A 14,487-nucleotide genomic window follows, 5' to 3' on the forward strand; every position below is an offset into this window, starting at 1 on the left:
ATTTAACCTGCGCTTGTCAGTATTGCGCCGCTGGAAAGAAATCCAGAGTGATGCGTACCGTCGGGGCCGGAGACTGAAGCTACAAGTTCGTGCTGTAGGTTGTCGTTCAGAAGAAAAAGTTCGAGGTCCGCGAATATTGACTTCTGGTGGGATTTCGCTACTTGCGCTATACCACGAAGCGCCTAGCGCAAAACGCCCGCCTTGTCACGTGTGGCTGGGCTAGGCAAAGCCGAAGGTATAAAACCGACCTGTCTGCGCCGCCGCCGACCGCTCATTCTCTGGCCGCTCGCCTCTTCAATCTTCGACCGGTCCCGTGCGCCTCGCCTCGTCCGCGCGCGCGATCAGTCACCGACGACTATTTACACCGGAGATTCTTACCCGGAAAGCATGTACAACTTGCCCTCCAATCGATTTGACGACCGGTAGCCCTGAGTCAAACGCTTATCAGCTGCCCACTATGAATGTGAGTCCGCCAACTTCATTCACGCCGGCTCCCGTGTGCTGACTGAATCATTTAGTCTCTCAAAGACATCATGTCTATAATCGACCCGAGCGTGAAGACACAGGCGACAGTACCCAAACAAGCCCCGCCTGCCGGAGCCCCTAGGCCAGTGTCGCGACCAGTTGGAGGGGCAAATGGCGCATCGCAGATGCCTCAGCTGAAGCGCAAGGCATCAGGACCGGTCGAGAGTGGACAAGCCAAGATACAGAGGAAGGAGGCTGTCGGGGGATCAGCGCAGGCAAATGGTGTGGCGCGTGCCACCTCGTCACCTGCCACGTCGAAACCTACTCCATCCCCATCTACCACAGCTGTCCCATACCGTGGAACTGCCGCACCAGCATCATCGAAACCAGCAATCCCACCCATCCGGAAGCCTTTACAGTCGTCAAATGCACCCGCTGCTAGACCCAAGACCACTGCGCCTGCGCCCAAGCCTACACCCGCCTCCACCACATCAACACCAGCCTCGTCCGCCGCACCTAAGAAAGGATATCTCGCTATGCTTCAGAAAGCCAAAGAGAAGGACGCGACAAAGCCTATTGCTCCGCCAATCAAGCATGAGCCAACAAAGATATTGTCACGAAAAGAGCGCTTGGCACTCAAGGCAGAAGCAAGCGCCGGGGCAAAGGGCAAGAAGCCCATTGCTGGACTACCCTCACGAACCCTAGACCCAAGAGCCGACCTATCAAAAGACAAGAAGAAGCCAGTTGAGGTTGGTTATCAAGGTACAGCACGGCCGGCCAAGAAGCCTGTCGAAGTTGGATACAAAGGAACTGCCCGTCCAGCAAGTGCACCTGCAACATCAAGTCGCAATGGAACACCAGCCGTCAAGGCAAAACCGAACCCGGCCAAGGGACGCTACGACGGTTATGCAGACTGGGACGAACTTAGTGATATGGAAGACGAAGAAGAAGACTATGCCTCGGATGGTTCCTCTGACATGGAAGGTGGTATCTGGGACGTCGAAGAGGAGGAACAGATAGCCCTCAAGGTTGCTAAGAAGGAAGACGCTGAGGCACTGGCTGAGGAGAACCGACTGAAGCGTGAGAAGGAAGAACGAAAGAAGAAATTAGCGGCCATGGCTGCCAAGGCTAAGAAGAGGTTTTGAGGTTCTTCGGCGTTACGGTTTACGATTACACGGTATGGGGGCGTTTCATCTGCATTCTCGCGGTTGCATAGTCATGGAGCGGTTTCTTCTTTTACCCTGGCGCATTTACGATTGTTGCATACCCCGAACAACGATCATGGCTTCGCAGTAGGTGTCTCACTGGAAGAGACTACAATACAAGTAGTGTATATTTATAACGCTGTCGGCAATAATACCCTCAGGCCTAAATACATCACGGTACCCTTTCTACTCAGGACCGCCTTTCTCACAACATCCATCGTGCCCTTCCTGTTCTCTGTGCTAAGATAGCCTGAATGCTAACACAACCCTACGGCAGATTGACGTGTTCGGACATCAACATGGTCACGCAAAGCTCTGCGATTGCCACTGAAGCGAATCACCAGCAAGGACAACCACAAACGCCCTTTTGTCACAATCGAACACATGGAATGGCCAAACAACACATGCGTCCTCATGATCGAGCACTAGTTCCCACATCCTGGCCTTCTTGGATCATCTAGCATCTAGCATCTAGCATCTACGACACCCGAGTTCCAGCGCCCAAACCACGAATATGCCATCATTCCAGCGGCTCAAACACCCCTTTCAGCGCCCTGCTCATTATTACACGATCCACGAGCCGTCTCCTACACCAAAACAGCTGGAGAGACAACGTGAGAGGGAGAGGAAGAGGGCACTTGACAAGATTGAGAACGACCTTGATGACGGACGTATTGGGCCCAGAGGTAGTGGTTCGCCTGACGAACTCCCGGTAATCATCGACAGAGGTCCATACACAGGCCACATATATCCGCGAGAGCAGCTTTTTTTCAACAGCATCATGCTGGCATCTGACGTAGAGCCAATATACGCTGGCCCGCCGGGTGGAGAGCTTAGGCAGGAGGTGCATAGGACCCCAGTAAGACGTCCGAACACTCAAGGAGAGCGGAAGCCGCCTCCAAGGCCTGTACCGAGTGAATACTTGACGGCGTCACAGAATACAGAAAACCTAAGGCAGTGGGAGGAGCGGAGTGGCCGGACGCCTGCAGTTCGGCGAGCACAGGTTTCAGAGCGTATACTATCACCTCCTAGACAGCCGTCTCCACCTCGGGGACCGATCACACCTGGTACTAGGGAATGGGACGGTTTCATGGACTTCCCTATGGATAATTGTGTATACACCGACCTCGGTGGGGTGGTCAATGTGGATGCATTTACTCCAGTACGCATCTTACCGACGACGTCAATGTCCACCGTACCACCGCATCCGATAGCTGCCTCTGAAACTACTCTTGACATAGTGTTACAGACTGACTCGTCTCCCTCAACAGTTCAAGCAACCTCATCACAAATACGAACCCAGGCCCATGCTTCAACAAGACTGCCAGGTAGTGCGTCGATCAGAACCGAACAGCCCGAACTACTGAAATGGAATTCAGTGATTAACAGTATACTACACAATAAGGCTGTCGATCCCGGAATCCGGGCAAGAATCAGAGAAAGGGTACAACGTAGCTCTACCACTGTTGGTACAGGGTTTGGAAATACCCCCCCTACTACTATGGTAGATGTCGACCTTGTTCCAAACTTTAGTTACCCGATTGCTGGAAGTGAGTTTCATGATCGTCTTCATCATGGGCAATCACCTCGGTCGCAGTCACTGGAGGGTATCGTAGAAAATGAAGAGCAGCAGCAAGAGCAACGATTATCCAATGATGTTAGTCTTAGACATTACAGTCATTTGAGTCCAAATGACACTGTCTACCGTTCTCCCACGCCCACTAATCTGCCACTACGAGGAGGCAATGAAGAGAGCCGAACCCAACTGACCAATGGTGTACCACCAGGTTATTACCCTCCGTCATCAAGCTCCAGCGATGATTCAAGTGACGACCCCCGCCATCACCCACCGTCACCCCCTGATTGTGTACCAGAGCATGTCTTCGTCCTCCTCCGTTCTCTACTAACACCATCCGAGCTCGTTCTTCACTACAACGGCATCCAGGATTCAGCTCCTCCGCATCCTCCGCCATTTCCTGGCCCCATGCTACCCAGCAATTCCACGTCGGTTACACCGGTAGACATACATCTTGTCCGAAAGTTACATACTGCTATCTACGGTCTCCAAGATCGCGTCATTGGCGTAGAAGAGGATCTCATTCCGGATCTTAGCACGCACCTGGAGCAAAGGCACCTCCAAATTAGGGAACTCGATGCAGGGAATCTCAGTTTACAGGAAGAGACTGCAGAACTCAAGCGCATAGTAGATTTCAGCAACAAGGTTTTGGCCGGATGCTGGGAGCGCGAATGGGAGGTTTGGCGCACACTTAACGATATCCAGAGAAGGCGCGGAAAGTACCGTGGGCCTTTAGCCTGCATGTTCTCACGTGCCTCAAATACTAGCACTCAGGACAACGAGCTGTTGGACTTTCATAGGCCAGAAAGTTATGTGGTTCAGCCTCAGCCTCAGTCGTTTAGCAGAGCAGCACAGGGCCCTCTTAAGAAGAAGGAACTTGACGCTCTTTTGTTAATGGCGAAACAGAATGTCAGCATACTTGTTCAGGATCTGAAGGAAATGAGGGGTTTAGTGGAAGCATTTCAGGGGAGAAATGAGGTAGACGAAGAGGCACTGCCAACGGAAAGATCCTGGAGGGATGTTTGATGATTTGTGCTGGGTGGCAAGATGGACATAGTTTAAATCGATTTTTGAGTGTATGCTCTTGCAGTCGTGTTCTAGGCTCCAGAATCTGAAGTCTGTGTAAAGCTAGGACTGCAGATACGACATTGATTCTTGGAAGCAGCATCGGATGACCCTGAGAGAGGTGCTCCCCACCTGCCCTTGCAGACTCCTACACTCCGCACACTCACAACGATCAATTTCGTGTGTTTGCCGGCATTCAATTCTCATGGCTGATATCATTAGCACGGTCGCATCTGTCGCTCAGCTCGTGCAATTAAGTGGTGCCTTACTCATCGAGGGATATAGTTTCTTATCTAAAGTCGCGCAAGCGCCTAGCGAGATCCGGAGTCTGCTGACGGAAACTGCTGCTGTCAATAGCCTTCTCGCTCAACTTCAGCAAGCCGCAGAATCAACACCTAAAAACGCTTCGGACGATGCGCTGCAGGCCCTCTAATGCATTGGCATCTTTGAAGAGTGTCAATCTACACTCAACTCGATCGAATGGGCGCTGGCCAAATGCGAGCAGGTCAATGGTCAAGAAGCGAGGAGTTTTGGAAAGAAGTTGATGTGGTCGTTCAAAGAGAAAGAGACGAAAGGTGCCTTGCAGAGACTTCATCGTATGCGCTGTTTACTTGCGAATGCCATCGAGGTTAACTCGGCGTGAGTATACATGCTCCATGTTGAGCATCTGGCCTAAACGGTCCACGGGTCCGCGATGCGGCGCATCGAGATAGGACAAGACCTACTCTCAGATGATATGAAGCATGTGTCCGAACAGCTCAGTACGCAGGTGAGTCGTGACGAAGCACGTAAGGTGGTAATGTGGGTTTCTCCAACGCCATCCGATGGTGCCCATGTCAGCCTTGCAAGTGCTTTGAGCTGCCATATTCCGGCACTGGAACATGGCTCTTACATTCCAAGTAGGTACGGGATTGGAAAGACTCAGATATTGGCACCATGTGGGTAACGGGCCTTCCAGGATCGGGAAAAACGCTTTTCTGTGCTTCTATCATCCGAGACGTCCAGCAGCTATGTACATATACCACAGCAGTCGTCTACTTCTTCTGCGAGCATCGTGATCGCGCAAAAACAACACATGAAAATTTTGCCGCGAGCATCGTGAGGCGAATGATTGAAGCTTCGTCTTTGTGTCTCGAACGAGGCAGAGTACTATACAAAGAGAAGTTCAAGGAAGGTAGTCGCCCTTGCAATAAAGATGAGCATATACCACTGATCTGCTCCACTGTGGAAAGTCTCAAGGAGGTTTTTATTATTGTGGATGCACTTGATGAGTCTACTGAGGGCGATACTATAGCCCAAAGTCTCGCGAGGATACACGACTCCGGAAAAAATGCGGGTTGCCATATCAGAGTCTTTTTGACGAGCCGATTCGATGCTCGTATTCAAGAGCGATATCCGACCCTTGTCATGGCACATGTCGTTCTTGCGGAGAACATGCGTTCCGACATCCAGCATTACATTAAGGAGGAACTTCGACTACGTCTCGCCAAAGGCGTACAGAAAATCAGGAACGATAGCATCTTGCCTGCCATACAGCAATGCGTTTTTTTCCATGCGGGCACGTAAGTTCACTTTCTCTCACCCTGGGTATACTGTGGTGCAAAGCTCAGCAAGCATCATGTATGGTTTAGGACAGACGATTAACGAAATCTAGAATATGACAAGCACGGTTGCGCATCGACTACATTTGTACATCAAAGTCGGACAAGGAAATCAAAAACAAGATACAAAGATTACCTAATGGACTTGGATACACGTACCAAACACTTCTATGTGGTATTGCGACATGGTACCCGACAAGGATCGGAGAGATGCAAAAATTGTTCCGGTGTCTTGTGGCTGCTGCTGAGCCCTTTACGGCTCGCAAATTATCAGAAGTCTTCGCCATGCAACCCGACGAGCGCGACCTAGATCAAGACACCGTATCCACGGATCCATACGACGCATTAGAAACTGTCTCTGCTCTTGTTCGGATTGAAGGATTGGGGTCACTACGCAGCGTAGTGAAACTTTGTCACTACTCATTCCAAGAGTATCTCTGCTCCGATGCCATCCGACAAGGTCCAGCCAGTGTATTCTACGTCGATAAAGAAGCAGCACACGCGTGGATAACTGGTATATGCCTTCAATATCTCACATTCGATAGCTTCAATATGCCACTGAAGTGCGGTCTAGATTTGGATTTTGGTAACAGCTACACGTTTCGACGATATGCCGCACTCAATTGGTTCAAGCATTCCATGATCGCAGGAAATTACTGGATACTAAGAAACACGACCATACCTTTTCTGGATTTATTCCTAGACACCGACGAGGGACCGCCTTGTTATAAGAGATGGCAGGACCTGGTTGCGAGCATATACCCCTATACTGACTTTGTCGGTTATTCCCCTATATGCATATGCATTTGGCTCCAACTGAATGACGTTGCAAGAAGCCTGATCCATCGACTACCCTTGTTGGACCACAACTTTGAGAACGGTTTGACATGCCTTACTGTAACAGCGAAAGAAAACAACCTTTACATGACGAATTACCTGCTACGCCATGGCGCGAATGCTAATAAGCCGACTTCGAAACCAGAATTTCCGAGACTTATGACTCCGGTCCATTTCGCCGCCGAATTCTGTGCGTCAGAGGTACTGGAAACGTTGCTAGAGTATAGGGCTGACCCACATATTCCTTCAGTGTCCGGAGCAACTCTACTCTACCGAGCTTGCCGTGGGGGCGACTTGGGCATAGCGAAGAGACTCAAGGGGTATGGCTGCGACATTAACGCACGGAGTTGGGACAATTGGACACCTATGATCGAGGCAGTCGTGAACGAGCATGAGAGTGTAGTTGATGTTCTCACCGAGGGGGGTGCTGATTTGTCTATCATCACGTAAGATGGTAGTACGGCGCTTTCAATTGCTGAACTTTTCGGTCAATTGTCAATGGTAGGAAAGCTCCAGCATGCTATTGCTGGATTACAGGAGGTTATGCCTGATACTTTACCTAAAAGCTAGAGAAACGCCTGTACTAAGGGAAGTGGCCTTCTACATAGGACAAGTAGCCATATGGCCACAACCACGCCAAAGATCTATGTCGCTTGTTTGGTTACACCCACCAACCGAGAATTAGAGGGAAACGGAAATATGATACAAAGCGGAGCCTGGAGGGATTTGCAAGACCTTCATACCCTGGGACGAATGAAGCCACAAGATGGATCGAACAGCAGACGTATCTATGCTGTGAACCATTTTGCAAAGAGTACGTGCGTAAATCTACAGGGTCAAGGTGCAGACGAGAAGGCGAAAAGTCAGAAGACTACGGGGTGTGGTTCTGCACCGGATGGAGGTAGAAAACAACGATGCGATTACCGTGTAACGGAACTGACTGTAGCAGCTTGATGAAGGAAACCAGAGATGCAGTGGGGTATGGTAAAACGGATGCGTTGGTCAAGATGATGAAGATGGTGGGCACAGGAGCGAACGGCAACGCCTAGACGGCTGGTAAATCAGAATGAAGGTATCCGTGGGTGACGTGTGTATGTGAAATTACTTACAGTGTTGATCGTTCAGAAGCCAACTTTAGCTATCCATGGGTTTGTGTTCGTTCAAGCCTGTTCGGTCTGTCACGTGCACAGACTAGCAGAATGTACCTACCATATGAGCGCGATCACGCATGGCTTGCCAACCCCCATATCTCTCTTCTGTATCTCGACTAGCTTTCTCTCCATCTGACCGTTACCAGAAACGCTTGAGTACACAGCCCTCATACATCAAGTTCGCAATCCATGTCGCTTGCGTGCTCGGTGTCCCACCTGTCGGTCATCCCGTGTCCGATCGCCCTTGCTCTATTCGCCCACCTGGAAGCTACCCCTCTAACACTCCAGATGCATCCGAACACAGTTTATCATGATTCAGCCACTACATTAATCCCGCAGTTCCAGCTTCGGTGCGCTCGCTGTTATACTAAGGTAGCTGAAGAGATTGTTCTGGACTATGACAGGCCACATCGGAAGTCCTAGTACCTTGCTCCGCCACATCTGTGCGGTGGCTCTGCGGTGACATGATGGGAACTGAGAAACTCGCCATAGCATTTTTGGCGATGAGTTAACGTTGTACCATCGCGCACTCGGCCTTTGCCGAGATCTAGAGCGGTCCGTAGCTCACGGCTCAGCTTCACAGGGGTCGCAGCGATATCCATACAGCACAAGCGGGAGGAACAACACCGAACCTGCTTTTGGTGATGCGGGGCGATGGAGGGGTAGGCATACGTTGCCATTCAAAGAGTGTATATAAAGATGCAGAGGCCTGCCATGACTGTCAGCGTTCAATAAGCCCCAACTTCCTTTTGCACAACACAATCTCAGTCCACAAGTCTTCCAACCAAGCACCAATCTTCATCATGTCTTACAACGATAACGATCGCGAGGACCGTACCTCAGGCTACGGTAGCAGCAATCGTGAGGACAACGAGTACGGATCTAAATCCTCTGGATATGGAAATGACCAGGAGGACTCCTCCTACGGCAACAAGAAGTCCAGCTATGGGTCGAATGACAACGACAACACTTCCTACGGATCTTCTACGCGCAGAAATGACGACGAAGATACATACGGCTCGAACAAGCAATCTTCCACTCTTGGATCATCGGGTCGGGATCAGGACGAGGATACCTATGGATCTGAGAAGAAGTCATCAGGATATGGCTCTTCCAACCGCAATGACGACTCCTATGGGTCTGGCAATCAGACCTCCGAGTTCGGCTCATCAAAGCGCAATGACGATGACGACTCGTACGGTAGCAACAAACAGTCGAGCTATGGCTCCTCGGGCCGTAACGACAGCGAGAACACTTATGGTTCGGAGAGCAAGTCTTCAGGCTATGGTTCATCAAACCGCAACGACAAAGACGAGGACTCGTACGGCAGCAACAAGCAATCCAGCTACGGCTCTTCGAACCGCAACGACAACGACAAGGAAGACTCATACGGTGGCAATAAACAGTCCAACTATAGCTCATCCGACCGTAAGGATGATGACGACTCATATGGCAGCAAGAACAAGTCAAGCTATGGCTCATCAAACCGTGATGACAATGACGACTTCGGCTCAAGCAACAAGGTCCCTGGCGGCATTGGAGCTTCCGAGGAATCCTCCTATGGCTCGGGAAACACTTCTTCGGGTTACGGAGGCTCTGCGGGTCGGGATGACAACGATTCGTACGGAAGCTCTGGACGCAAGAATGAGGACAGCTATGGGTCCAATGACCGCGAGAGTTCAGGGTATGGAGGTTCAAACAAGAGGAGCGATGACTACTAGAGGCTGGCATCATAGGATAATGGTCAATTGGCTGTGCGCGCCATCTCGTGGATGCAAGCTGTCTCTTTCGAGTTCTATGATACATCGAGTGTTATTTTGAGACTATGGTTGCACGAGCATTCAATTATAACCTGATGATCCTGACCGCTAATCATTGAATTGCCCGACGTGACGTGATATGCATTTGCTGTAACACTAATGCGGATCACGACAGGGAAGCTTGCCGCGTGGTGGGTGCAGGTATACGTCACTAGCGAGGGGCATTGGAGGGGCAGGCAACTTCCAAGGCCGACAGGGGCTATAGCTGCCACTTAGGTGCCTGACATCCTCCTCATCATACACATCCACACATTGAAACTTTACAAACTCTCAATCCACACACACACTTCAGTCCATTGCACCTTGTAAGTCCATTGCTCCTTTACGACCATCTAAGAGCTTCCTTTCTCGGATGTTCGTATCGCTCTCGGGAAGTGTTTAGCACATAGACCGAGCTATCGAGCCTGGATGTTACGCTTCATCATCGCATCGGCACTATGCATCAGCAGTCTGTTATATTTTACTTGATCATCACTAACAAGAAAATAGACTTTTAAATCTCCAACATGTCATACAACGACGATCGTCGCGAGTACGGCCAGGAGTCTGGCTACGGTGGTCGCGGAGATGACCGTCGCGAACACCAACAGGGCGGGTATGGCGGCGGCCGTGACCGTCGCGAAGAATACAGCCGGCCTCAGGAAGGTGGCTTTGGCGGACCTGCTCTAGGCGACGAAGAGAGGAGAGGTGGAGGAGGAGGCTATGGCTCTTCTGGCGGTTACGGTGGTGGTGGTGGCGGTGGTGGTGGTGAGCGCAGAGAAGAATATGGAAGGCCACAGGAAGGCGGCTACGGTGGCCCAGCACTAGGCGATGACAGGCGCGAAGACCACGGTGGACGACGACACGAGGGTGGAGGATACGCCAACGACCGTCCTAGTGGAGGCTACGGGGACGACAGGCGTCAAGAGTCCCGTCCTAGCGGGGGCTACTCAGGCGGCGACAACTACAACGACCGCCCGAGTGGTGGCTATGGTGATGACAGGCGTCAGGAATCCCGTCCAAGCGGTGGCTACTCAGGCGGTGACAACTACAACGACCGTCCCTCAGGAGGCAGCAGCTATGGAGGCAACGCCGGAGGGTATGGCGGATCAGGCAACCATGGAGGCCAACACTCTTCTGGCACGTCCTACGGCGGCGGCGGTGGCTATGGTGGTGCCTCGGACGATTTCTCGGGTGCGGCCCAGCACGCTTCGAGCGAGTCTGGAAACAGCGGCGACAATGACCTTTTCAGTAATGTGCTCGGTATGCTGTCCGGCAAGAAGGACAAACTCAAGGACGAGGATGTGGATGAAGACGATGCAGTCAAGCAGCACGAGAAGTTCTATGGTGGCGGTGGCCATGGCGGTAACGAGCAAGCCAGCTCAAACAATGTCGGCGCTGCTGCCGCTATGCAAGCCATGAAGATGTTCAACAACAGCAGCAACGAGGATGCCAAGGGCGGACAGAACAAGTTCATCGGTATGGCCATGGGTCAGGCAGCCCAGCTGTTTGACAAGCAACAAAGCGAGGGCAAGACTGTAGGTCAAAAGCTTTCCATAAACCTGTGATTATTACTGACATACGCAGGATCCGGCTGCTACTAAGCAAGACGCCATTGCGCAGGCTGCACAGATGGCTCTCAAGTTCTACTTGAAGTCGCAGATGGGCGGAGGCAGCGGTGGAAGCGGCGGTGGTAGCTCTGGAGGCGCTCTCGGCAGCGCGCTCAACATTGCGAGCAAGTTCATGAGCAAATAGAGTCAGTCTACATAACAGACCAAGAGGTCAAGACGGTATGCTGAACCGAACAAATGCACTGCGGCTTGACATCACAATGCCTTATTTACCAGGATATCGTCTCACGTGCGTGGAGTCATGGTGCCGTTCTAGCCATCACTAATCTTCCGTCAAACAGGGAAACCGATAAGCGAGAGTGAAAGAATGTGGCGATAACGTACGAATCATGTTCCCAGCCCGCTCGACGCACCAACCGCCATTGATATGTGGCGTACAGCACAATCAGCCGTACAGTCAACGCGAGCCGTTAGCACGCCTGACACTCAATTGCTGTTTATTCTTCGTCATGCCAAATCTGTCCAGCGTACGGGTGTGTTCTCTGCACATCAGATGTGTAGCCATAGCCAGCGCCCTGTTAGCATTATTGTACGTGTGATGGAAGGTTTGTAGGATGGGAAAGTCTGGTACTAGGTATGTCATGCCGCGGCCCCACACCCTGCAGTTGTCCAAGTACAAGCTACAAGCTGCATCTAGAGGGTCGCATCCCCCATGACCTGTCCGGGCGCCCAAGAAGGCGTGTTAGACCTGGTAAGCGTGGCTTGCTCTGCTTATCCGGGCCAAGTGTAAGCAATCGACAGACCGGATTGGGGAGATGAGCTGGGAATCCAACAAGCCGCACACTGGTCGGGATACATTGTAGGCTACCGCCTTTCGGTACTTCTGTATCCCTTCTGCTCTCAACCTGCTTGTGCTTTTCTTTGTGCTCTGGATACCTTGGTTACTGGTCTCTGTCGCTTTCATCTGGTTGTACTTCAGTCGGTCGTTACGTGTGTGCCGTCATCATGCACGGAGTTCACTCAGTCGCTACTCGAGCTAGCCTGTCGCTGTTGAAGCTCTCATCTCTGCTACTGCCTTTTGTTGCCGCACAGGATTCTGTCAGCTATGACTTCGACAGCTATGGAGCTTCAGACCCAAGCGGCACGCCGTACCAAACGTACATGTCGAATGCGGAGGTGAAGCCACCGCAGATGCAGATCAATCGGAATGGGACGGCGTTGCAGAGCGGGTATGTGTTTCTAGGGATCAATGGTCTGCCTACGAGTGGGCAGAATTGGCCAGCGATATTTGGTATGTTTCTTTGTTTTCCAGGAAGATGGTTAGGTTTTGGATATCCCTGCATTTGGGCTAGATCAAGCCTATCGTGTAATACCGCATCCATGTACTAACTTGTATAACCAGAATTCTCGGATGATCGCATGGGGTCGCTCGTGTGGACAGGGAACTACAGCGAGCCCTTCGATTTCAAGACACAAACCTACAAGGGCGAACCTGTACTTACACTCTGGTCTGGAGAGCTGCTGAACGGCTACGGACGAGGTTCGTATCATATCCTCAACCAAAGCTATGACGAGATTGCGCACTTTCAGGTCAACCACTTCGGTGAAGAAATGGGCGATATTCATGAGTTTGACATCACTGCCGACGATACAGCGCTCGTCTTGATCTACCATGGTATTCCATGGGATTTGACCGCATCAGGAGGTATTGAGAATGGTTGGCTGTTTGAGAATACGTTCCAGGAGATCAATATCGAGACTGGCGAGCTTGTCTTCGAGTGGAATGCGAGCACTCATGTTGGAATCAACGAGTCGTACAACTCGCTACCATCAGATGTTGGCCAGTCCGAACAAGCGCCGTGGGACTATTTCCATATCAACTCCGTCGAGAAGGATAGCAATGGCGACTACTTAGTTTCAGCGCGTGTTATGGACTGCATCTATAAGATATCTGGCCAGGACGGAAGCATCATCTGGCGGCTTCAGGGTAAGCAATCAGACTTTGACGTCGACCCAGCTGCCAACTTTGCTTTCCAACACGATGCTCGCTGGCTGAACGACGACCAAACTCGCATGACTATTTTCGACAATGGACCCACCGAGACCATTAGCTACTCGCGAGGCCTTTTACTCGATGTCAATCAGGACGAGAAGACTGTCAAACTCATCACTGAATTCACCAATCAAGGCAAGACCTTTGCAACATTCGAAGGCAGCTTGCAAGCCATCGACCCTTCCAATGAAACCACAAACTTCATGCTTGGGTTTGGCAGCCAGCCTTTCTTCACCGAGTTGGATCATCAAGGCAATATCCTCCTCGATGTACAGTTCGGCAAGAGCAACGTGGTAAACGCATATCGTGCGTACCGCCAACAATGGGAAGGCAAGCCATCGACCAAGCCAGATGTGCACTGGGATCAAGACGGAAATACGGCATTCTTCTCTTGGAACGGTGCCACCGAGGTTGAGAGCTGGGTTGTATGCACGGCCAATGCTAGCGATTCACGCACCTGGACCAACGTCACTATTGCAAGAAGGACAGGATTCGAAACAACGATTGATCTGTCAGATGCGCAGCTGAAGGGCTTTGTGCGTGGAAAAGCTGTGAGCAGTGATGGCACTGCGTTGGGATGGACGATGGCGAGCGATGGGAATGAGTTGTACAATGCGCCAGACGGTGTTGACGAGATTGGATCGGCAAGTGCTCCTACTTCTACTAATACTGCTTCTTCTTCTTCTCCCCCTCCTTCTTCTTCTTCTACTACTACAAGTAGTTCAGCGCCGTCAAGCACAGAAGCTGCTCCCTCGAGTACTTCGAGCGGTGCTGCGGCAAGAGCGACACATGGGGTTATGGAGCAGGTGTATGTCGCCGCTGTTGTGGTGGTGGGCGGGTTGGCGCTTGCTTAGAAATGTCGCTGGCATAAGGGGAATATAACGATGGCGAAGCACTGCTATACATACAGACGTAATCATAACATCTATCGTCCGTCGTCGTTCTTGGACGGGTTCGGTGTCTGCTTGTAAAGGCAAGTGCGGCCACCCGGCCGACGTGCCGACGCATCCCCACAACCCCAAGCGTCACGCCTGCTTGTTTCACTCCCGCTCTTCTCCGAAGGGACTACTCTCGGGTATCGTCGCATGCGTTCTACGCGATCGCTATCACGACTGACATTATGTTCCTAAGCTTTGCACTTTCTCTATTGTGTCACGTTTGCAC

The 14,487-nt window shown here is 51.4% G+C and overlaps 6 protein-coding genes across 6 annotated transcripts; all 6 read left to right on the forward strand.

Moving 5' to 3' along the window:
• Nucleotides 1-457: 457 nt before the first annotated feature.
• Nucleotides 458-1,610, forward strand: ALTATR162_LOCUS7206 (uncharacterized protein; the record flags this gene model as incomplete). The annotated part of the gene is made up of 2 exons (XM_043314834.1): nucleotides 458-463; nucleotides 519-1,610. The coding sequence occupies 2 exons, from the start codon at nucleotides 458-460 to the stop codon at nucleotides 1,608-1,610; spliced, it is 1,098 nt and encodes a 365-aa protein (XP_043170769.1).
• A 574-nt stretch (nucleotides 1,611-2,184) lies between these two features.
• Nucleotides 2,185-4,272, forward strand: ALTATR162_LOCUS7207 (uncharacterized protein; the record flags this gene model as incomplete). The annotated part of the gene is made up of 1 exon (XM_043314835.1): nucleotides 2,185-4,272. The coding sequence occupies one exon, from the start codon at nucleotides 2,185-2,187 to the stop codon at nucleotides 4,270-4,272; it is 2,088 nt and encodes a 695-aa protein (XP_043170770.1).
• A 1,925-nt stretch (nucleotides 4,273-6,197) lies between these two features.
• Nucleotides 6,198-7,199, forward strand: ALTATR162_LOCUS7208 (uncharacterized protein; the record flags this gene model as incomplete). The annotated part of the gene is made up of 1 exon (XM_043314836.1): nucleotides 6,198-7,199. The coding sequence occupies one exon, from the start codon at nucleotides 6,198-6,200 to the stop codon at nucleotides 7,197-7,199; it is 1,002 nt and encodes a 333-aa protein (XP_043170771.1).
• Nucleotides 7,200-8,703: 1,504 nt separating this feature from the next.
• On the forward strand, nucleotides 8,704-9,621 carry ALTATR162_LOCUS7209 (uncharacterized protein; the record flags this gene model as incomplete). Its single annotated transcript, XM_043314837.1, has 1 exon — nucleotides 8,704-9,621. One exon carries the CDS (start codon nucleotides 8,704-8,706, stop codon nucleotides 9,619-9,621), a length of 918 nt encoding a protein of 305 aa, XP_043170772.1.
• Nucleotides 9,622-10,226: 605 nt separating this feature from the next.
• ALTATR162_LOCUS7210 (uncharacterized protein) lies at nucleotides 10,227-11,454 on the forward strand (the record flags this gene model as incomplete). The annotated part of the gene is made up of 2 exons (XM_043314838.1): nucleotides 10,227-11,237; nucleotides 11,287-11,454. 2 exons carry the CDS (start codon nucleotides 10,227-10,229, stop codon nucleotides 11,452-11,454), a joined length of 1,179 nt encoding a protein of 392 aa, XP_043170773.1.
• Nucleotides 11,455-12,275: 821 nt separating this feature from the next.
• On the forward strand, nucleotides 12,276-14,177 carry ALTATR162_LOCUS7211 (uncharacterized protein; the record flags this gene model as incomplete). Its single annotated transcript, XM_043314839.1, has 3 exons — nucleotides 12,276-12,561; nucleotides 12,673-13,971; nucleotides 14,050-14,177. 3 exons carry the CDS (start codon nucleotides 12,276-12,278, stop codon nucleotides 14,175-14,177), a joined length of 1,713 nt encoding a protein of 570 aa, XP_043170774.1.
• Between the last annotated feature and the right edge of the window lie 310 nt (nucleotides 14,178-14,487).

The sequence above is a fragment of the Alternaria atra genome (genome assembly GCF_907166805.1).
Source record: "Alternaria atra isolate CS162 genome assembly, contig: 28, whole genome shotgun sequence".
Taxonomy (NCBI): Eukaryota; Fungi; Ascomycota; class Dothideomycetes; order Pleosporales; family Pleosporaceae; genus Alternaria; species Alternaria atra.